Genomic DNA, 22834 nt, shown 5'->3' with positions numbered 1-22834 from the left:
CAGCGTGTCCCTGTCCTGTCCCCCCAAGTGTCAGCGTGTCCCTGTCCTGTCCCCCAAGTGTCAGCGTGTCCCTGTCCTGTCCCCCAAGTGTCAGCGTGTCCCTGTCCTGTCCCCCCAAGTGTCAGCGTGTCCCTGTCCTGTCCCCCCAAGTGTCAGCGTGTCCCTGTCCTGTCCCCCAAGTGTCAGCGTGTCCCTGTCCTGTCCCCCAAGTGTCAGCGTGTCCCTGTCCTGTCCCCCCAAGTGTCAGCGTGTCCCTGTCCTGTCCCCCAAGTGTCAGCGTGTCCCTGTCCTGTCCCCCCAAGTGTCAGCGTGTCCCTGTCCTGTCCCCCAAGTGTCAGCGTGTCCCTGTCCTGTCCCCCCAAGTGTCAGCGTGTCCCAGTCCTGCCCCCCAAGTGTCAGCGTGTCCCTGTCCTGTCCCCCAAGTGTCAGCGTGTCCCTGTCCTGTCCCCCAAGTTTCAGCGTGTCCCTGTCCCCCAAGTGTCAGCGTGTCCCTGTCCTGTCCCCCAAGTGTCAGCGTGTCCCTGTCCTGTCCCCCAAGTGTCAGCCTGTCCCTGTCCTGTCCCCCAAGTGTCAGCGTGTCCCTGTCCTGTCCCCCCAAGTGTCAGCATGTCCCTGTCCTGTCCCCCAAGTGTCAGCGTGTCCCTGTCCTGTCCCCCCAAGTGTCAGCGTGTCCCTGTCCTGTCCCCCCAAGTGTCAGCGTGTCCCTGTCCTGCCCCCCCCAAGTGTCAGCGTGTCCCTGTCCTGTCCCCCCAAGTGTCAGCGTGTCCCTGTCCTGTCCCCCCAAGTGTCAGCGTGTCCCTGTCCTGTCCCCCCAAGTGTCAGCGTGTCCCTGTCCTGTCCCCCAAGTGTCAGCGTGTCCCTGTCCTGTCCCCCCAAGTGTCAGCGTGTCCCTGTCCTGTCCCCCAAGTGTCAGCGTGTCCCTGTCCTGTCCCCCAAGTGTCAGCATGTCCCTGTCCTGTCCCCCCAAGTGTCAGCGTGTCCCTGTCCTGTCCTCCAAGTGTGAGCGTGTCCCAGTCCTGCCCCCCAAGTGTCAGCGTGTCCCTGTCCTGTCCCCCAAGTGTCAGCGTGTCCCTGTCCTGTCCCCCAAGTTTCAGCGTGTCCCTGTCCCCCAAGTGTCAGCGTGCCCCAGTCCTGCCCCCCAAGTGTCAGCGTGTCCCTGTCCTGTCCCCCAAGTGTCAGCGTGTCCCTGTCCTGTCCCCCAAGTTTCAGCGTGTCCCTGTCCCCCAAGTGTCAGCGTGTCCCTGTCCTGTCCCCCAAGTGTCAGCGTGTCCCTGTCCTGTCCCCCAAGTGTCAGCCTGTCCCTGTCCTGTCCCCCAAGTGTCAGCGTGTCCCTGTCCTGTCCCCCCCAAGTGTCAGCGTGTCCCTGTCCTGTCCCCCAAGTGTCAGCGTGTCCCTGTCCTGTCCCCCCAAGTGTCAGCGTGCCCCAGTCCTGTCCCCCAAGTGTCAGCGTGTCCCTGTCTTGTCCCCCAAGTGTCAGCGTGTCCCTGTCCTGTCCCCCAAGTGTCAGCGTGTCCCTGTCCTGTCCCCCCAAGTGTCAGCGTGTCCCTGTCCTGTCCCCCCAAGTGTCAGCGTGTCCCTGTCCTGTCCCCCAAGTGTCAGCGTGTCCCTGTCCTGTCCCCCGAGTGTCAGCGTGTCCCTGTCCTGTCCCCCAAGTGTCAGCGTGTCCCTGTCCTGCCCCCCAAAGTGTCAGAGTGTCCCCGTGCTGTCCCCCAAGTGTCAGCGTGTCCCCGTCCTGTCCCCCAAGTGTCAGCGTGTCCCTGTCCTGTCCCCCCCAAGTGTCAGCGTGTCCCTGTCCTGTCCCCCCAAGTGTCAGCGTGTCCCTGTCCTGTCCCCCCAAGTGTCAGCGTGTCCCTGTCCTCTCCCCCCAAGTGTCAGCGTGTCCCTGTCCTGTCCCCCAAGTGTCAGCGTGTCCCTGTCCTGTCCCCCCAAGTGTCAGCGTGTCCTTGTCCTGTCCCCCAAGTGTCAGCGTGTCCCTGTCCTGTCCCCCCCAAGTGTCAGCGTGTCCCTGTCCTGTCCCCCAAGTGTCAGCGTGTCCCTGTCCTGTCCCCCAAGTGTCAGCGTGTCCCTGTCCTGTCCCCCAAGTGTTAGCGTGTCCCTGTCCTGTCCCCCAAGTGTCAGCGTGTCCTGTCCTGCCCCCCCAAGTGTCAGCGTGTCCCTGTCCTGTCCCCCAAGTGTCAGCGTGTCCCTGTCCTGTCCCCCAAGTGTCAGCGTGTCCCTGCCCCCCCCCAAGTGTCAGCGTGTCCCTGTCCTGTCCCCCAAGTGTCAGCGTGTCCCTGTCCTGTCCCCCCAAGTGTCAGCGTGTCCCTGTCCCCCCAAGTGTCAGCGTGTCCCTGTCCTGTCCCCCCAAGTGTCAGCGTGTCCCTGTCCTGTCCCCCAAGTGTCAGCGTGTCCCTGTCCTGTCCCCCAAGTGTCAGCGTGTCCCTGTCCTGTCCCCCAAGTGTCAGCGTGTCCCTGTCCTGTCCCCCCAAGTGTCAGCGTGTCCCTGTCCTGTCCCCCCAAGTGTCAGCGTGTCCCTGTCCCCCCAAGTGTCAGCGTGTCCCTGTCCTGTCCCCCCAAGTGTCAGCGTGTCCCTGTCCTGTCCCCAAGTGTCAGCGTGTCCCTGTCCTGTCCCCCCAAGTGTCAGCGTGTTCCTGTCCTGTCCCCCCCAAGTGTCAGCGTGTCCCTGTCCTGTCCCACCAAGTGTCAGCGTGTCCCTGTCCTGTCCCCCAAGTGTCAGCGTGTCCCTGTCCTGTCCCCCCAAGTGTCAGCGTGTCCCTGTCCTGTCCCCCCAAGTGTCAGCGTGTCCCAGTCCTGTCCCCCAAGTGTCAGCGTGTCCCTGTCCTGTCCCCCAAGTGTCAGCGTGTCCCTGTCCTGTCCCCCCAAGTGTCAGCGTGTCCCTGTCCTGTCCCCCCCAAGTGTCAGCGTGTCCCTGTCCTGTCCCCCCAAGTGTCAGCGTGTCCCTGTCCTGTCCCCCCCAAGTGTCAGCGTGTCCCTGTCCTGTCCCCCAAGTGTCAGCGTGTCCCTGTCCCCCCAAGTGTCAGCGTGTCCCTGTCCTGTCCCCCAAGTGTCAGCGTGTCCCTGTCCTGTCCCCCCAAGTGTCAGCGTGTCCCTGTCCTGTCCCCAAGTGTCAGCGTGTCCCTGTCCTGTCCCCCAAGTGTCAGCGTGTCCCTGTCCTGTCCCCCAAGTGTCAGCGTGTCCCTGTCCTGTCCCCCAAGTGTCAGCGTGTCCCTGTCCCCCCAAGTGTCAGCGTGTCCCTGTCCTGTCCCCCCAAGTGTCAGCGTGTCCCTGTCCTGTCCCCCAAGTGTCAGCGTGTCCCTGTCCTGCCCCCCCAAGTGTCAGCGTGTCCCTGTCCTGTCCCCCCAAGTGTCAGCGTGTCCCTGTCCCCCCAAGTGTCAGCGTGTCCCTGTCCTGTCCCCCCAAGTGTCAGCGTGTCCCTGTCCTGTCCCCCCAAGTGTCAGCGTGTCCTGTCCCCCCAAGTGTCAGCGTGTCCCTGTCCTGTCCCCCAAGTGTCAGCGTGTCCCTGTCCTGTCCCTCCAAGTGTCAGCATGTCCCTGTCCTGTCCCCCCAAGTGTCAGCGTGTCCCTGTCCTGTCCCTCCAAGTGTCAGCATGTCCCTGTCCTGTCCCCCAAGTGTCAGCGTGTCCCTGTCCTGTCCCCCCAAGTGTCAGCGTGTCCCTGTCCTGTCCCCCAAGTGTTAGCGTGTCCCTGTCCTGTCCCCCCAAGTGTTAGCGTGTCCCTGTCCTGTCCCCCAAGTGTCAGCGTGTCCCTGTCCTGTAACCCCAAGTGTCAGCGTGTCCCTGTCCTGTAACCCCAAGTGTCAGCGTGTCCATGTCCTGTCCCCCAAGTGTCAGCGTGTCCCTGTCCTGTCCCCCCAAGTGTCAGCGTGTCCCTGTCCTGTCCCCCCAAGTGTCAGCGTGTCCCCGTCCTGTCCCCCCAAGTGTCAGCGTGTCCCTGTCCTGTCCCCCAAGTGTCAGCGTGTCCCTGTCCTGTCCCCCCAAGTGTCAGCGTGTCCCCGTCCTGTCCCCCCAAGTGTCAGCGTGTCCCTGTCCTGTCCCCCAAGTGTCAGCGTGTCCCTGTCCTGTACCCCAAGTGTCAGCGTGTCCCTGTCCTGTACCCCAAGTGTCAGCGTGTCTCTGTCCTGTCTCCCAAGTGTCAGCGTGTCCCTGTCCTGTCCCCCAAGTGTCAGCATGTCCCTGTCCTGTCCCCCAAGTGTCAGCGTGTCCCTGTCCTGTCCCCCCAAGTGTCAGCGTGTCCCTGTCCTGTCCCCCAAGTGTCAGCGTGTCCCTGTCCTGTCCCTCCAAGTGTCAGCATGTCCCTGTCCTGTCCCCCCAAGTGTCAGCGTGTCCCTGTCCTGTCCCTCCAAGTGTCAGCATGTCCCTGTCCTGTCCCCCAAGTGTCAGCGTGTCCCTGTCCTGTCCCCCCAAGTGTCAGCGTGTCCCTGTCCTGTCCCCCAAGTGTTAGCGTGTCCCTGTCCTGTCCCCCCAAGTGTTAGCGTGTCCCTGTCCTGTCCCCCAAGTGTCAGCGTGTCCCTGTCCTGTAACCCCAAGTGTCAGCGTGTCCCTGTCCTGTAACCCCAAGTGTCAGCGTGTCCCTGTCCTGTCCCCCAAGTGTCAGCGTGTCCCTGTCCTGTCCCCCAAGTGTCAGCGTGTCCCTGTCCTGTCCCTCCAAGTGTCAGCGTGTCCCTGTCCTGTCCCTCCAAGTGTCAGCGTGTCCCTGTCCTGTAACCCCAAGTGTCAGCGTGTCCCTGTCCTGTAACCCCAAGTGTCAGCGTGTCCCTGTCCTGTCCCCCAAGTGTCAGCGTGTCCCTGTCCTGTCCCCCCAAGTGTCAGCGTGTCCCTGTCCTGTCCCTCCAAGTGTCAGCGTGTCCCTGTCCTGTAACCCCAAGTGTCAGCGTGTCCCTGTCCTGTAACCCCAAGTGTCAGCATGTCCCTGTCCTGTCCCCCCAAGTGTCAGCGTGTCCTTGTCCTGTCCCCCAAGTGTCAGCGTGTCCCTGTCCTGTCCCTCCAAGTGTCAGCATGTCCCTGTCCTGTCCCCCCAAGTGTCAGCGTGTCCCTGTCCTGTCCCTCAAGTGTCAGCGTGTCCCTGTCCTGTAACCCCAAGTGTCAGCGTGTCCCTGTCCTGTCCCCCCAAGTGTCAGCGTGTCCCTGTCCTGTCCCCCAAGTGTCAGCGTGTCCCTGTCCTGTCCCCCCAAGTGTCAGCGTGTCCCTGTCCTGTAACCCCAAGTGTCAGCGTGTCCCTGTCCTGTCCCCCAAGTGTCAGCGTGTCCCTGTCCTGTCCCCCCAAGTGTCAGCGTGTCCCTGTCCTGTAACCCCAAGTGTCAGCGTGTCCCTGTCCTGTCCCTCAAGTGTCAGCGTGTCCCTGTCCTGTAACCCCAAGTGTCAGCGTGTCCCTGTCCTGTCCCCCAAGTGTCAGCGTGTCCCTGTCCTGTCCCCCAGGTGTCAGCGTGTCCCTGTCCTGTCCCCCAAGTGTCAGCGTGTCCCTGTCCTGTCCCCCAAGTGTCAGCGTGTCCCTGTCCTGTCCCCCCAAGTGTCAGCGTGTCCCTGTCCTGTAACCCCAAGTGTCAGCGTGTCCCTGTCCTGTAACCCCAAGTGTCAGCGTGTCCCTGTCCTGTCCCCCAAGTGTCAGCGTGTCCCTGTCCTGTCCCCCCAAGTGTCAGCGTGTCCCTGTCCTGTCCCCCAAGTGTCAGCGTGTCCCTGTCCTGTCCCCCCAAGTGTCAGCGTGTCCCTGTCCTGTCCCCCAAGTGTCAGCGTGTCCCTGTCCTGTCCCCCAAGTGTCAGCGTGTCCCTGTCCTGTCCCCCCAAGTGTCAGCGTGTCCCTGTCCTGTCCCCCCAAGTGTCAACGTGTCCCTGTCCTGTCCCCCCAAGTGTCAGCGTGTCCCTGTCCTGCCCCCCCAAGTGTCAGCGTGTCCCTGTCCTGCCCCCCCAAGTGTCAGCGTGTCCCTGCCCTGTCCCCCAAGTGTCAGCGTGTCCCTGTCCTGTCCCCCCAAATGTCAGCGTGTCCCTGTCCTGTCCCCCCCAAGTGTCAGCGTGTCCCTGTCCTGTCCCCCCAAGTGTCAGCGTGTCCCTGTCCTGTCCCCCAAGTGTCAGCGTGTCCCTGTCCTGTCCCCCAAGTGTCAGCGTGTCCCGTCCTGTCCCCCCAAGTGTCAGCGTGTCCCTGTCCTGTCCCCCAAGTGTCAGCGTGTCCCTGTCCCCCCCCCTAGTGTCAACGTGTCCCTGTCCTGTCCCCCCCAAGTGTCAACGTGTCCCTGTCCTGTCCCCCCCAAGTGTCAACGTGTCCCTGTCCTGTCCCCCCCAAGTGTCAACGTGTCCCTGTCCTGTCCCCCCCAAGTGTCAACGTGTCCCTGTCCTGTCCCCCCAAGTGTCAACGTGTCCCTGTCCTGTCCCCCCAAATGTCAGCGTGTCCCTGCCCTGTCCCCCAAGTGTCAGCGTGTCCCTGTCCTGTCCCCCCAAATGTCAGCGTGTCCCTGCCCTGTCCCCCAAGTGTCAGCGTGTCCCTGTCCTGTCCCCCCAAGTGTCAGCGTGTCCCTGTCCTGTCCCCCCAAGTGTCAGCGTGTCCCTGTCCTGTCCCCCCAAGTGTCAGCGTGTCCCTGTCCTGTCCCCCCAAGTGTCAGCGTGTCCCTGTCCTGTCCCCCAAGTGTCAGCGTGTCCTTGTCCTGTCCCCCAAGTGTCAGCGTGTCCCTGTCCTGTCCCCCAAGTGTCAGCGTGTCCCTGTCCTGTCCCCCCAAGTGTCAGCGTGTCCCTGTCCTGTAACCCCAAGTGTCAGCGTGTCCCTGTCCTGTAACCCCAAGTGTCAGCGTGTCCCTGTCCTGTCCCCCAAGTGTCAGCGTGTCCCTGTCCTGTCCCCCAAGTGTCAGCGTGTCCCTGTCCTGTCCCCCAAGTGTCAGCGTGTCCCTGTCCTGTCCCCCCAAGTGTCAGCGTGTCCCTGTCCTGTCCCCCCAAGTGTCAGCGTGTCCCTGTCCTGTCCCCCAAGTGTCAGCGTGTCCCTGTCCTGTCCCCCCAAGTGTCAGCGTGTCCCTGTCCTGTCCCCCCAAGTGTCAGCGTGTCCCTGTCCTGTCCCCCAAGTGTCAGCGTGTCCCTGTCCTGTCCCCCAAGTGTCAGCGTGTCCCTGTCCTGTCCCCCAAGTGTCAGCGTGTCCCTGTCCTGTCCCCCCAAGTGTCAGCGTGTCCCTGTCCTGTCCCCCCAAGTGTCAGCGTGTCCCTGTCCTGTCCCCCCAAGTGTCAGCGTGTCCCTGTCCTGTCCCCCCAAGTGTCAGCGTGTCCCTGTCCTGTCCCCCCAAGAGTCAGCCTGTCCCTGTCCTGTCCCCCCAAGTGTCAGCGTGTCCCTGTCCTGTCCCCCAAGTGTCAGCGTGTCCCTGTCCTGTCCCCCAAGTGTCAGCGTGTCCCTGTCCTGTCCCCCAAGTGTCAGCGTGTCCCTGTCCTGTCCCCCCAAGTGTCAGCGTGTCCCTGTCCTGTCCCCCCAAGTGTCAGCGTGTCCCTGTCCTGTCCCCCAAGTGTCAGCGTGTCCCTGTCCTGTCCCCCAAGTGTCAGCGTGTCCCTGTCCTGTCCCCCCAAGTGTCAGCGTGTCCCTGTCCTGTCCCCCCAAGTGTCAGCGTGTCCCTGTCCTGTCCCCCAAGTGTCAGCGTGTCCCTGTCCTGTCCCCCAAGTGTCAGCGTGTCCCTGTCCTGTCCCCCCAAGTGTCAGCGTGTCCCTGTCCTGTCCCCCAAGTGTCAGCGTGTCCCTGTCCTGTCCCCCCAAGTGTCAGCGTGTCCCTGTCCTGTCCCCCAAGTGTCAGCGTGTCCCTGTCCTGTCCCCCCAAGTGTCAGCGTGTCCCAGTCCTGCCCCCCAAGTGTCAGCGTGTCCCTGTCCTGTCCCCCAAGTGTCAGCGTGTCCCTGTCCTGTCCCCCAAGTATCAGCGTGTCCCTGTCCCCCAAGTGTCAGCGTGCCCCAGTCCTGCCCCCCAAGTGTCAGCGTGTCCCTGTCCTGTCCCCCAAGTGTCAGCGTGTCCCTGTCCTGTCCCCCAAGTTTCAGCGTGTCCCTGTCCCCCAAGTGTCAGCGTGTCCCTGTCCTGTCCCCCAAGTGTCAGCGTGTCCCTGTCCTGTCCCCCAAGTGTCAGCCTGTCCCTGTCCTGTCCCCCAAGTGTCAGCGTGTCCCTGTCCTGTCCCCCCCAAGTGTCAGCATGTCCCTGTCCTGTCCCCCAAGTGTCAGCGTGTCCCTGTCCTGTCCCCCCAAGTGTCAGCGTGTCCCTGTCCTGTCCCCCCAAGTGTCAGCGTGTCCCTGTCCTGCCCCCCCCAAGTGTCAGCGTGTCCCTGTCCTGTCCCCCCAAGTGTCAGCGTGTCCCTGTCCTGTCCCCCCAAGTGTCAGCGTGTCCCTGTCCTGTCCCCCCAAGTGTCAGCGTGTCCCTGTCCTGTCCCCCAAGTGTCAGCGTGTCCCTGTCCTGTCCCCCCAAGTGTCAGCGTGTCCCTGTCCTGTCCCCCAAGTGTCAGCGTGTCCCTGTCCTGTCCCCCAAGTGTCAGCATGTCCCTGTCCTGTCCCCCCAAGTGTCAGCGTGTCCCTGTCCTGTCCTCCAAGTGTGAGCGTGTCCCAGTCCTGCCCCCCAAGTGTCAGCGTGTCCCTGTCCTGTCCCCCAAGTGTCAGCGTGTCCCTGTCCTGTCCCCCAAGTTTCAGCGTGTCCCTGTCCCCCAAGTGTCAGCGTGCCCCAGTCCTGCCCCCCAAGTGTCAGCGTGTCCCTGTCCTGTCCCCCAAGTGTCAGCGTGTCCCTGTCCTGTCCCCCAAGTTTCAGCGTGTCCCTGTCCCCCAAGTGTCAGCGTGTCCCTGTCCTGTCCCCCAAGTGTCAGCGTGTCCCTGTCCTGTCCCCCAAGTGTCAGCCTGTCCCTGTCCTGTCCCCCAAGTGTCAGCGTGTCCCTGTCCTGTCCCCCCCAAGTGTCAGCGTGTCCCTGTCCTGTCCCCCAAGTGTCAGCGTGTCCCTGTCCTGTCCCCCCAAGTGTCAGCGTGTCCCTGTCCTGTCCCCCCCAAGTGTCAGCGTGTCCCTGTCCTGTCCCCCAAGTGTCAGCGTGCCCCAGTCCTGTCCCCCAAGTGTCAGCGTGTCCCTGTCTTGTCCCCCAAGTGTCAGCGTGTCCCTGTCCTGTCCCCCAAGTGTCAGCGTGTCCCTGTCCTGTCCCCCAAGTGTCAGCGTGTCCCCGTACTGTCCCCCCAAGTGTCAGCGTGTCCCTGTCCTGTCCCCCAAGTGTCAGCGTGTCCCTGTCCTGTCCCCCAAGTGTCAGCGTGTCCCTGTCCTCTCCCCCAAGTGTCAGCGTGTCCCTGTCCTGTCCCCCAAGTGTCAGCGTGTCCCTGTCCTGTCCCCCAAGTGTCAGCGTGTCCCTGTCCTGTCCCCCCAAGTGTCAGCGTGTCCCTGTCCTGTCCCCCAAGTGTCAGCGTGTCCCTGTCCTGTCCCCCAAGTGTCAGCCTGTCCCTGTCCTGTCCCCCCAAGTGTCAGCGTGTCCCTGTCCTGTCCCCCCAAGTGTCAGCATGTCCCTGTCCTGTCCCCCCAAGTGTCAGCGTGTCCCTGTCCCCCCAAGTGTCAGCGTGTCCCTGTCCTGTCCCCCCAAGTGTCAGCGTGTCCCTGTCCTGTCCCCCAAGTGTCAGCGTGTCCCTGTCCTGTCCCCCCAAGTGTCAGCGTGTCCCTGTCCTGTCCCCCAAGTGTCATCATACAGTAGAAGAGAGATAGAAGATTTATAAATAAATAGACAAAACCCTAGATAGATAAGTGGTAAGATAGACAGATCTATAGATCGGAGATATATAGACAGGAGATAGATTATGAGCATCTTCACATGGGCATTCAACCACAAAATTCCACATGCAGGGGGCTCATTTAAGACAGGGGGCCCTGGGCAAATGCCCAGTTTGCCATCCCCCTAACGCTGGCCCTGCTCTCCTTTCCACCCAAGTGTTTGTGTGTTTTGAATTCATACATTTATTATGGGGGTGAAGGGAGCCCCTTTTCACCACCTTTATGGGTGTTGCTTTTCTCTGCAGGGTGGAGGAGGTCTCGTACCTGGAGAACCTGACGTCAGGATGCAATGTGAACTGTGGCTGTGCAACTGATGTTTGGGACCCTGTGTGCGGGGAGGACGGGGTGGGCTACGTGTCCCCGTGCCTGGCCGGATGTTCAGGGTCCTTTGGGAGCGGGCAGGACATGGTGAGATCTGGGAAGCAGGAAAAATGTGGGGAGATATGGGGAGCAGACAAGAAATGGTGAGATCTAGGGAGAAGAAAGGACATGGTGAGATCTGGGGAGAGGGCAGGACATGGTGAGATCTGGGGAGAGTGCAGGACATGGTGAGATCTGTGGAGAGGGCAGGACATGGTGAGATCTGTGGAGAGGGCAGGACATGGTGAGATCTGTGGAGAGGGCAGGACATGGTGAGATCTGGGGAGAGGGCAGGACATGGTGAGATCTGTGGAAAGGGCAGGACATGGTGAGATCTGGGGAGAGGGCAGGACATGGTGAGATCTGGGGAGAGGGCAGGACATGGTGAGATCTGGGGAGAGGGCAGGACATGGTGAGATCTGGGGAGAGGGCAGGACATGGTGAGATCTGGGGAGAGGGCAGGACATGGTGAGATCTGGTGGAAGGGCAGGACATGGTGCAATCTAGGGAGGGTGGCAGGACATGGTGAGATCTATAAGGGGAGGACATGGTGAGTTCTGGGGAGAGGGCCGGACATGGTGAGATATGGGGTGAGGACAGGACATTGTGAGATCTGCTGGAAGGGCAGGACTTGGTGAGATCTGGTGGAAAGGCAGGACATGGTGCAATCTAGGGAGGGTGGCAGGACATGGTGCGATCTAGGGAGGGTGGCAGGACATGGTGAGATCTTGGGAGGGTGTCAGGACATGGTGAGATCTGGTGGAAGGGCAGGACATGGTGAGATCTGGGGAGATGGCAGGACATGGACATATCTGGTGGAAGGGCAGGACAATGTGCGATCTAGGGAGGGTGGCAGGACATGGTGCGATCTAGGGAGGGTGGAAGGACATGGTGAGATCTGGTGGAAGGGCAGGACATGGTGCGATCTAGGGAGGGTGGCAGGACATGGTGAGATCTGGGGAGAGGGCAGGACATGGTGAGATCTGGGCAGAGGACAGGACATGGTGAGATCTGCGGAGAGGGTAGGACATGGTGAGATCTTGGGAGGGTGTCAAGACATGGTGAGATCTGGTGGAAGGGCAGGACATGGTTAGATCTGGTGGAAGGGCAGGACATGGTGCGATCTAGGGAGGGTGGCAGGACATGGTGCGATCTGGTGGAAGGGCAGGACATGGTGAGATCTGGGGAGATGGCAGGACATGGACATATCTGGTGGAAGGGCAGGACATTGTGCGATCTAGGGAGGGTGGCAGGACATGGTGCGATCTAGGGAGGGTGGCAGGACATGGTGAGATCTTGGGAGGGTGTCAAGACATGGTGAGATCTGGTGGAAGGGCAGGACATGGTGAGATCTGGTGGAAGGGCAGGACATGGTTAGATCCGGTGGAAGGGCGGGGCATGGTAATATCTTGGGAGAGGGCAGGACATGGTGAGATCTGGGGAGATGGCAGGACATGGTGAGATCTGGGGAGATGGCAGGACATGGACATATCTGGTGGAAGGGCAGGACATGGTGAGATCTGGTGGAAGGGCAGGACATGGTGAGATCTGGTGGAAGGGCAGAGCATGGTGATATCTGGGGAGAGGGCAGGACATGGTGAGGTCTAGGGAGAGGGTAGGACGTGGAGAGATGTGCGGAGAGGGTAGGACATGATGAGATCTGCAAGGAGGGCAGGACATGGAGAGATCTGGTGGAAGGTCAGGACATGGTGAGATCTGGGCAGAGGACAGGACATGGTGAGATCTGCAGAAAGGGTAGGACATGGTGAGATCTGTGGAGAGTGCAGGACATGGTGAGATGTAGGGAGAACAGGACATGGTGAGATCTGGTGGAAGGTCAGAACATGGTGAAATCTGGTGGAAGGGCAGGACATGGTGAGATCTGGTGGAAGGGCAGGACATGGTGAGATCTGGTGGAAGGGCAGGACATGGTGAGATCTGGGGAGGGTGGCAGGACATGGTGAGATCTGGTGGAAGGGCAGGACATGGTGATAACTGGGTTAAGGGCATGACATGGTGAGGTCTAGGGAGAGGGCAGGGTGAGATCTGCGGAGAGGGCAGGACATGGTGAGATCTGTGGAGAGGACAGGACATGGTGAGATCTGGTGGAAGGTCAGGACATGGTGAGATCTGCGGAGAGGGTAGGACATGGTGAGATCTGTGGAGAGGGCAGGACATAATGAGATTTGGGCAGAGGGTAGGACATGGTGAGATCTGTGGAGACTGCAGGACATGGTGAGATCTGTGGAGAGGGCAGGGCATGGTGAGATCTGTGGAGAGGGCAGGACATAATGAGATTTGGGCAGAGGGTAGGACATGGTGAGATCTGTGGAGAGGGCAGGACATGGTGAGATCTGTGGAGACTGCAGGACATGGTGGGATCTTGAGAGAGGGCAGGACATGGTGAGATCTGTGGAAAGGGCAGGTCATGGTGGGATCTTGAGAGAGGGCAGGACATGGTGAGATCTGGGGAGAGGACAGGACATGGTAGGATCTAGGGAGGGTGGCAGGACTTGGTGAGATCTAGGGAGAGTAGGATATGGTGAGATCTTGTGGAAGGGCAGGACATGGTGAGATCTATAAGGGGAGGACATGGTGAGTTCTGGGGAGAGGGCCGGACATGGTGAGATATGGGGTGAGGACAGGACATTGTGAGATCTGCTGGAAGGGCAGGACTTGGTGAGATCTGGTGGAAAGGCAGGACATGGTGCAATCTAGGGAGGGTGGCAGGACATGGTGCGATCTAGGGAGGGTGGCAGGACATGGTGAGATCTTGGGAGGGTGTCAGGACATGGTGAGATCTGGTGGAAGGGCAGGACATGATGAGATCTGGGGAGATGGCAGGACATGGTGAGATCTGGGGAGATGGCAGGACATGGACATATCTGGTGGAAGGGCAGGACATTGTGCGATCTAGGGAGGGTGGCAGGACATGGTGCGATCTAGGGAGGGTGGCAGGACATGGTGAGATCTTGGGAGGGTGTCAAGACATGGTGAGATCTGGTGGAAGGGCAGGACATGGTGAGATCTGGTGGAAGGGCAGGACATGGTGCGATCTAGGGAGGGTGGCAGGACATGGTGCGATCTAGGGAGGGTGGCAGGACATGGTAGGATCTGGTGGAAGGGCAGGACATGGTGAGATCTGGTGGAAGGGCAGGACATGGTTAGATCTGGTGGAAGGGCGGGGCATGGTAATATCTTGGGAGAGGGCAGGACATGGTGAGATCTGGGGAGATGGCAGGACATGGTGAGATCTGGGGAGAGGGCAGGACATGGACATATCTGGTGGAAGGGCAGGACATGGTGAGATCTGGTGGAAGGGCAGGACATGGTGAGATCTGGTGGAAGGGCAGAGCATGGTGATATCTGGGGAGAGGGCAGGACATGGTGAGGTCTAGGGAGAGGGTAGGACGTGGAGAGATGTGCGGAGAGGGTAGGACATGATGAGATCTGCAAGGAGGGCAGGACATGGAGAGATCTGGTGGAAGGTCAGGACATGGTGAGATCTGGGGAGGGTGGCAGGACATGGTGAGATCTGGTGGAAGGGCAGGACATGGTGATAACTGGGTTAAGGGCATGACATGGTGAGGTCTAGGGAGAGGGCAGGGCATGGTGAGATCTGCGGAGAGGGCAGGACATGGTGAGATCTGGTGGAAGGTCAGGACATGGTGAGATCTGCGGAGAGGGTAGGACATGGTGAGATCTGTGGAGAGGACAGGACATGGTGAGATCTGGTGGAAGGTCAGGACATGGTGAGATCTGCGGAGAGGGCAGGACATGGTGAGATCTGTGGAGAGGGCAGGACATGGTGAGATCTGTGGAGAGGGCAGGACATAATGAGATTTGGGCAGAGGGTAGGACATGGTGAGATCTGTGGAGAGGGCAGGACATGGTGAGATCTGTGGAGACTGCAGGACATGGTGAGATCTGGGCAGAGAACAGGACATGGTGAGATCTGTGGAGACTGCAGGACATGGTGAGATCTGTGGAGACTGCAGGACATGGTGAGATCTGTGGAGAGGGCAGGACATGGTGAGATCTGTGGAGAGGGCAGGACATGGTGAGATCTGTGGAGAGGGCAGGACATGGTGAGATCTGGGGAGAGGACAGGACATGGTGAGATCTGGGGAGAGGGCAGGACATGGTGAGTTCTGTGGAGACTGCAGGACATGGTGAGATCTGGGGAGAGGGCAGGACATGGTGAGATCTGTGGAGAGGGCAGGACATGGTGAGATCTGTGGAGAGGGCAGGACATAATGAGATTTGGGCAGAGGGTAGGACATGGTGAGATCTGTGGAGACTGCAGGACATGGTGAGATCTGTGGAGACTGCAGGACATGGTGAGATCTGGGCAGAGAACAGGACATGGTGAGATATGGGCAGAGAACAGGACATGGTGAGATCTGGGCAGAGAACAGGACATGGTGAGATCTGGGGAGAGGGCAGGACATGGTTAGATCTGTGGAGAGGGCAGGACATGGTGAGATCTGTGGAGAGGGCAGGACATGGTGAGATCTGTGGAGAGGGCAGGACATGGTGAAATCTGTGGAGAGGGCAGGACATGGTGAGATCTGGGCAGAGGACAGGACATGGTGAGATCTGCGGAGAGGGCAGGACATGGTGAGATCTGGTGGAAGGTCAGGACATGGTGAGATCTGCGGAGAGGGTAGGACATGGTGAGATCTGTGGAGAGGACAGGACATGGTGAGATCTGGTGGAAGGTCAGGACATGGTGAGATCTGCGGAGAGGGTAGGACATGGTGAGATCTGTGGAGAGGGCAGGACATAATGAGATTTGGGCAGAGGGTAGGACATGGTGAGATCTGTGGAGACTGCAGGACATGGTGAGATCTGTGGAGACTGCAGGACATGGTGAGATCTGTGGAGATGGCAGGACATGGTGAGATTTGGGCAGAGGGCAGGACATGGTGAGATCTGTGGAGAGGGCAGGACATGGTGAGATCTGTGGAGAGGGCAGGACATGGTGAGATCTGTGGAGAGGGCAGGACATGGTGAGATCTGTGGAGAGGGCAGGACATGGTGAGATCTGGGGAGATGGCAGGACATGGTGAGATCTGGGGAGAGGGCAGGACATGGTGAGATCTGTGGAGAGGGCAGGACATGGTGAGATCTGTGGAGAGGGCAGGACATGGTGAGATCTGTGGAGAGGGCAGGACATGGTGAGATCTGTGGAGACTGCAGGACATGGTGAGATCTGGGGAGAGGGCAGGACATGGTGAGATCTGGGGAGAGGGCAGGACATGGTGAGATCTGGGGAGAGGGCAGGACATGGTGAGATCTGTGGAGACTGCAGGACATGGTGAGATCTGGGGAGAGGGCAGGACATGGTGAGATCTGGGGAGAGGGCAGGACATGGTGAGATCTGTGGAGACTGCAGGACATGGTGAGATCTGTGGAGAGGGCAGGACATAATGAGATCTGTGGAGACTGCAGGACATGGTGAGATCTGGGGAGAGGGCAGGACATGGTGAGATCTGGGGAGAGGACAGGACATGGTGAGATCTAGGGAGAGTAGGATATGGTGAGATCTTGTGGAAGGGCAGGACATGGTGAGATCTATAAGGGGAGGACATGGTGAGTTCTGGGGAGAGGGCCGGACATGGTGAGATATGGGGTGAGGACAGGACATTGTGAGATCTGCTGGAAGGGCAGGACTTGGTGAGATCTGGTGGAAAGGCAGGACATGGTGCAATCTAGGGAGGGTGGCAGGACATGGTGCGATCTAGGGAGGGTGGCAGGACATGGTGAGATCTTGGGAGGGTGTCAGGACATGGTGAGATCTGGTGGAAGGGCAGGACATGATGAGATCTGGGGAGATGGCAGGACATGGTGAGATCTGGGGAGATGGCAGGACATGGACATATCTGGTGGAAGGGCAGGACATTGTGCGATCTAGGGAGGGTGGCAGGACATGGTGCGATCTAGGGAGGGTGGCAGGACATGGTGAGATCTTGGGAGGGTGTCAAGACATGGTGAGATCTGGTGGAAGGGCAGGACATGGTGAGATCTGGTGGAAGGGCAGGACATGGTGCGATCTAGGGAGGGTGGCAGGACATGGTGCGATCTAGGGAGGGTGGCAGGACATGGTAGGATCTGGTGGAAGGGCAGGACATGGTGAGATCTGGTGGAAGGGCAGGACATGGTTAGATCTGGTGGAAGGGCGGGGCATGGTAATATCTTGGGAGAGGGCAGGACATGGTGAGATCTGGGGAGATGGCAGGACATGGTGAGATCTGGGGAGAGGGCAGGACATGGACATATCTGGTGGAAGGGCAGGACATGGTGAGATCTGGTGGAAGGGCAGGACATGGTGAGATCTGGTGGAAGGGCAGAGCATGGTGATATCTGGGGAGAGGGCAGGACATGGTGAGGTCTAGGGAGAGGGTAGGACGTGGAGAGATGTGCGGAGAGGGTAGGACATGATGAGATCTGCAAGGAGGGCAGGACATGGAGAGATCTGGTGGAAGGTCAGGACATGGTGAGATCTGGGGAGGGTGGCAGGACATGGTGAGATCTGGTGGAAGGGCAGGACATGGTGATAACTGGGTTAAGGGCATGACATGGTGAGGTCTAGGGAGAGGGCAGGGCATGGTGAGATCTGCGGAGAGGGCAGGACATGGTGAGATCTGGTGGAAGGTCAGGACATGGTGAGATCTGCGGAGAGGGTAGGACATGGTGAGATCTGTGGAGAGGACAGGACATGGTGAGATCTGGTGGAAGGTCAGGACATGGTGAGATCTGCGGAGAGGGCAGGACATGGTGAGATCTGTGGAGAGGGCAGGACATGGTGAGATCTGTGGAGAGGGCAGGACATAATGAGATTTGGGCAGAGGGTAGGACATGGTGAGATCTGTGGAGAGGGCAGGACATGGTGAGATCTGTGGAGACTGCAGGACATGGTGAGATCTGGGCAGAGAACAGGACATGGTGAGATCTGTGGAGACTGCAGGACATGGTGAGATCTGTGGAGACTGCAGGACATGGTGAGATCTGTGGAGAGGGCAGGACATGGTGAGATCTGTGGAGAGGGCAGGACATGGTGAGATCTGTGGAGAGGGCAGGACATGGTGAGATCTGGGGAGAGGACAGGACATGGTGAGATCTGGGGAGAGGGCAGGACATGGTGAGTTCTGTGGAGACTGCAGGACATGGTGAGATCTGGGGAGAGGGCAGGACATGGTGAGATCTGTGGAGAGGGCAGGACATGGTGAGATCTGTGGAGAGGGCAGGACATAATGAGATTTGGGCAGAGGGTAGGACATGGTGAGATCTGTGGAGACTGCAGGACATGGTGAGATCTGTGGAGACTGCAGGACATGGTGAGATCTGGGCAGAGAACAGGACATGGTGAGATATGGGCAGAGAACAGGACATGGTGAGATCTGGGCAGAGAACAGGACATGGTGAGATCTGGGGAGAGGGCAGGACATGGTTAGATCTGTGGAGAGGGCAGGACATGGTGAGATCTGTGGAGAGGGCAGGACATGGTGAGATCTGTGGAGAGGGCAGGACATGGTGAAATCTGTGGAGAGGGCAGGACATGGTGAGATCTGGGCAGAGGACAGGACATGGTGAGATCTGCGGAGAGGGCAGGACATGGTGAGATCTGGTGGAAGGTCAGGACATGGTGAGATCTGCGGAGAGGGTAGGACATGGTGAGATCTGTGGAGAGGACAGGACATGGTGAGATCTGGTGGAAGGTCAGGACATGGTGAGATCTGCGGAGAGGGTAGGACATGGTGAGATCTGTGGAGAGGGCAGGACATAATGAGATTTGGGCAGAGGGTAGGACATGGTGAGATCTGTGGAGACTGCAGGACATGGTGAGATCTGTGGAGACTGCAGGACATGGTGAGATCTGTGGAGATGGCAGGACATGGTGAGATTTGGGCAGAGGGCAGGACATGGTGAGATCTGTGGAGAGGGCAGGACATGGTGAGATCTGTGGAGAGGGCAGGACATGGTGAGATCTGTGGAGAGGGCAGGACATGGTGAGATCTGTGGAGAGGGCAGGACATGGTGAGATCTGGGGAGATGGCAGGACATGGTGAGATCTGGGGAGAGGGCAGGACATGGTGAGATCTGTGGAGAGGGCAGGACATGGTGAGATCTGTGGAGAGGGCAGGACATGGTGAGATCTGTGGAGAGGGCAGGACATGGTGAGATCTGTGGAGACTGCAGGACATGGTGAGATCTGGGGAGAGGGCAGGACATGGTGAGATCTGGGGAGAGGGCAGGACATGGTGAGATCTGGGGAGAGGGCAGGACATGGTGAGATCTGTGGAGACTGCAGGACATGGTGAGATCTGGGGAGAGGGCAGGACATGGTGAGATCTGGGGAGAGGGCAGGACATGGTGAGATCTGTGGAGACTGCAGGACATGGTGAGATCTGTGGAGAGGGCAGGACATAATGAGATCTGTGGAGACTGCAGGACATGGTGAGATCTGGGGAGAGGGCAGGACATGGTGAGATCTGGGGAGAGGACAGGACATGGTGAGATCTGGGGAGAGGGCAGGACATGGTGAGATCTGGGGAGAGGGCAGGACATGGTGAGATCTGGGGAGAGGGCAGGACATGGTGAGATCTGGGGAGAGGGCAGGACATGGTGAGATCTGGGGAGAGGGCAGGACATGGTGAGATCTGGGGAGAGGGCAGGACATGGTGAGATCTGGGGAGAGGGCAGGACATGGTGAGATCTGGGGAGAGGGCAGGACATGGTGAGATCTGGGGAGAGGGCAGGACATGGTGAGATCTGTGGAGACTGCAGGACATGGTGAGATCTGTGGAGACTGCAGGACATGGTGAGATCTGGGGAGAGGGCAGGACATGGTGAGATCTGTGGAGACTGCAGGACATGGTGAGATCTGGGCAGAGAACAGGACATGGTGAGATCTGGGCAGAGAACAGGACATGGTGAGATCTGGGGAGAGGGCAGGACATGGTTAGATCTGTGGAGAGGGCAGGACATGGTGAGATCTGTGGAGAGGGCAGGACATGGTGAGATCTGTGGAGAGGGCAGGACATGGTGAGATCTGTGGAGAGGGCAGGACATGGTGAGATCTGTGGAGAGGGCAGGACATGGTGAGATCTGTGGAGAGTGCAGGACATGGTGAGATGTAGGGAGAACAGGACATGGTGAGATCTGGTGGAAGGTCAGAACATGGTGAGATCTGGTGGAAGGGCAGGACATGGTGAGATCTGGTGGAAGGTCAGGACATGGTAAGATCTGGTGGAAGGGTAGGACATGGTGAGATCTGGTGGAAGGGTAGGACATGGTGAGATCTGGTGGAAGGGCAGGACATGGTGAGATCTGGTGGAAGGGCAGGACATGGTGAGATCTGGTGGAAGGGCAGGACATGGTGAGATCTGGTGGAAGGGCAGGACATGGTGAGATCTGGGGGGATTTCCCTCCACCCTCCACCCGGTGTCGTCTTCACCTCCTCTTCTCTCTTGCAGGTCTTCTACAATTGTAGTTGTGTGCGTTCGGCCAATGGCTCGGCGGTGCTGGGGCAGTGTCCGCGGGGGGAGACCTGTGACTCCATGCTGCTCTACTTCATGATCCTCAACCTGGTCTGCTGCTTCATCTACTCTCTGGGCGCGATGCCCGGGTACATGGTGCTCATCAGGTACCCACCTGTACCACTCAGCTTTCCCTTGAGCAGGAGTCATTCGGGGGGGTGAGGAAGCAGGGGAGTGCTTCAGAAATTTCTAAGTCCCTTGAGTTGTACTTTGGGGGCTCCTCAGTGTTGGGGGACTGCACCCCTAGAACATTACTGACACATTTTACCTTCCCATCTTGTTCCTAGGAGTCTGACCCCAGAAGAGAAATCCTTTGGTCTAGGTCTCCACCTCCTGGCATCCCGAGCGCTTGGTAAGTGAACCCCCAGGAGAGCAGAGGATGCTGGGAGTGATGGGGGATGCAGGATGAAAAGAGTATCATGGGAGTGATGGGGGGGCTGTGGGGGGGCAGGTGAGGATTATAGAGGCAGGTGAGATTGTGGGGGGGGGGCAGGTGAGATTGTGGGGGGCAGGAGAGATAGTGGGGGGCAGGTGAGGATTATAGAGGCCGGTGAGATTGTGGGGGGGGGAGGTGAGATTGTTGGGGGCAGGTGAGAATATGGGGAGGCAGGTGAGATTTTTGTGGGAAAGGGGAGGATTGTGAGGGGCTGGTGAGATTGTGGGGGGCAGGTGAGATTGTGAGGGGCTGGTGAGATTGTGGGGGGCTGGTGAGATTGTGGGGGGCTGGTGAGATTGTGAGGGGCTGGTGAGATTGTGGGGGGCAGGTGAGATTGTGAGGGGGCAGGTGAGATTGTGAGGGGGCAGGTGAGATTGTGGGGGGGCAGGTGAGATTGTGGGGGCAGGATTCGGTCTTGTCTTGTAGCTTGACGATCTCTGTGTTGCAGGAGGAATCCCCTCCCCCATATATTACGGTGCAGCCATAGACACAACCTGTATAAAGTGGGGGACCACAAGCTGCGGGGGGCCCGGGGCCTGCCGCATGTACGATACTGATGCCTACAGGTAACTGACACAAGGTGACAAACCATCTCTGCTCCACACCACTCTGCTTCATACACATCCCCTATACTCCAGTCACCTCCAGAGCTGCAGTCGTTATGCTCCTGTTACACACAGAGGGCAGCTCTGGGGGTGACTGGAGCATCCAGGGTGACACATGAAGCTTTTGTCTTGCAGGCAGCTGTATATCGGGATTCCCTCAGTTTTGCGTGGAGTCTCATACATCCCCTGTATCTTCATCCTCCGGGCACTGAGGCGGAGACCGCCCCGGGCACAGGACGGAGCGCTCTGATATGCGGACCCCGGGAAGTGACACATTGGGACGCTCAGTGATATATCCTCTGTACATGACCCCTGCTGAAATAAATGTCAACCCTTTCTGTCGTTGTGACGAACCCGCTACTCTCAGACTACATCATGGGGTTCACTAGAGAGCGTCACATATAAAGCCCCGCCCACCTATGCAAGATGGCGGCTCTACCTTAAAATCTACTCTCTTAGTCTTGATTCTCACCGATCCTCACTGCCACCACCTTTACTTTTCTCGTTAAATTATAATAAGAAGGAAATGCAGAGACTTATTAATTTTTAAAGATTTAATACGCGGATGTGCAGTGCAAACATAAAAAACATAGAAGATTACAGATAATATACACATAATAGAGACACAAACGGTTAGCACATAAATATAATGAATATATAACCAGTGTATAACCAGTATATAAACAGTATATAGCCAGCATATAACCAATTTATAACCAGTATGTAACCTGTAGACCTCACTCGTGGAACAGAAGACTTATCCTGCTGAAGAGCTTGCGGACAGGTAAATGACGCCTCCAGAGACTGACAATAATCTAAACGCACTGGGGTTTTGTTCCCACCCCCTGACTGTGATGTCACTGTGATGTTTACCTGTAACCACTCCCCTTTTTGCAAAAGTTTATATTAAACTCCGTAACTCTTGATAGGAGGATGGAAAAATTGTGCATATTCTGTCTCCAGTCAGATCGGCGTCTCGTTACCTCTTACCCCATATCAGAGTGGGGTGCATGATCAGGAATAGGCCCGCTCGGGTGGATTCATTGTACCAGTGTCGCTTTTGGAGACTGGTCCTTCTGATCACCTTTCGGCTCCTGTTGTTTTCTGTCTCTATGATACAGGCAGAGTCCAAAACGCACCGTTTCCTCGCTCCCCCGAAGTGGCGCTCAACTCTGTAGGCAACGGCGCACATGATGATGTCATCAGATCACGTGTTCCGGCTTCAGGGCCGGCGCATACAGTGCGCTCATGAGAAGAAAGGATGCGGCTGCTGGTACTGCTCCGGGGAGCGAGGAAAGGTGAGGGGTTTTACCACAGTCTGGGGTGGACAGTGTGCCTTATGGGGGAGAGCAGTGTGCCTACGGGGATGACAGTGTGGCTACAGGGGGGGGGCACAGAGTGGCTACGTGGGGGGACGGTGTGGCTTATGGGGGGTTAGTGTGGCTATTGCAAGGTAGGGGGGACAGTGTGGCTTATGGGGGGAGGGAGCAGGGTGCCTATGGGGTGGACAGTGTGGCTTATGGGGGAGGGAGCAGGGTGCCTATGGGGTGGACAGTGGGGGGGAGCAGTGTGCCTATGGGGTGGACAGTGGGGGGGAGCAGTGTGCCTATGGGGTGGACAGTGGGGGGGGGGGGGAGCAGTGTGCCTATGGGGTGGACAGTGTGGCTTATGGGGGGAGGGAGCAGGGTGCCTATGGGGTGGACAGTGTGGCTTATGGGGGGAGGGAGCAGGGTGCCTATGGGGTGAACAGTGTGGCTTATGGGGGGAGGGAGCAGTGTGCCTATGGGGTGGACAGTGGGGGGGAGCAGTGTGCCTATGGGGTGGACAGTGGGGGGGGGAGCAGTGTGCCTATGGGGTGGACAGTGGGGGGGGAGCAGTGTGCCTATGGGGTGGACAGTGGGGGGGAGCAGTGTGCCTATGGGGTGGACAGTGGGGGGGGAGCAGTGTGCCTATGGGGTGGACAGTGGGGGGGGAGCAGTGTGCCTATGGGGTGGACAGTGTGGCTTATGGGGGGAGGGAGCAGGGTGCCTATGGGGTGGACAGTGGGGGGGGGGAGCAGTGTGCCTATGGGGTGGACAGTGTGGCTTATGGGGGGAGGGAGCAGGGTGCCTATGGGGTGGACAGTGGGGGGGAACAGTGTGCCTATGGGGTGGACAGTGTGGCTTAT

At 59.0% G+C, this 22834-nt stretch overlaps 1 protein-coding gene across 2 annotated transcripts in view; it reads left to right on the top strand.

The window, feature by feature from the left end:
* The window catches only part of LOC140125878 (solute carrier organic anion transporter family member 1A2-like), a 95662-nt gene extending 74069 nt beyond the window's left edge, over positions 1-21593 (top strand). The window contains exons 11-15 of one of the 2 annotated variants that reach the window (XM_072144758.1): positions 9970-10132; positions 19564-19733; positions 19914-19978; positions 20511-20628; positions 20803-21593. In XM_072144758.1, the coding sequence (XP_072000859.1) occupies positions 9970-10132; positions 19564-19733; positions 19914-19978; positions 20511-20628; positions 20803-20917 (631 nt within the window). In that variant the 3' untranslated portion in view covers positions 20918-21593. Of the gene's footprint in view, positions 1-9969; positions 10133-19563; positions 19734-19913; positions 19979-20510; positions 20633-20802 lie in introns of those variants that run through there. The other variant, XM_072144759.1, reaches the window with a different exon arrangement.
* The last annotated feature ends 1241 nt before the right edge of the window (positions 21594-22834 follow it).

The sequence above is a fragment of the Engystomops pustulosus genome, chromosome 4, assembly GCF_040894005.1.
Source record: "Engystomops pustulosus chromosome 4, aEngPut4.maternal, whole genome shotgun sequence".
In the NCBI taxonomy this organism is placed as follows: Eukaryota; Metazoa; Chordata; class Amphibia; order Anura; family Leptodactylidae; genus Engystomops; species Engystomops pustulosus.
The sequence above is the reverse complement of the archived record's forward strand: the minus strand, read 5'-3'. Positions and strand labels throughout refer to the sequence as shown.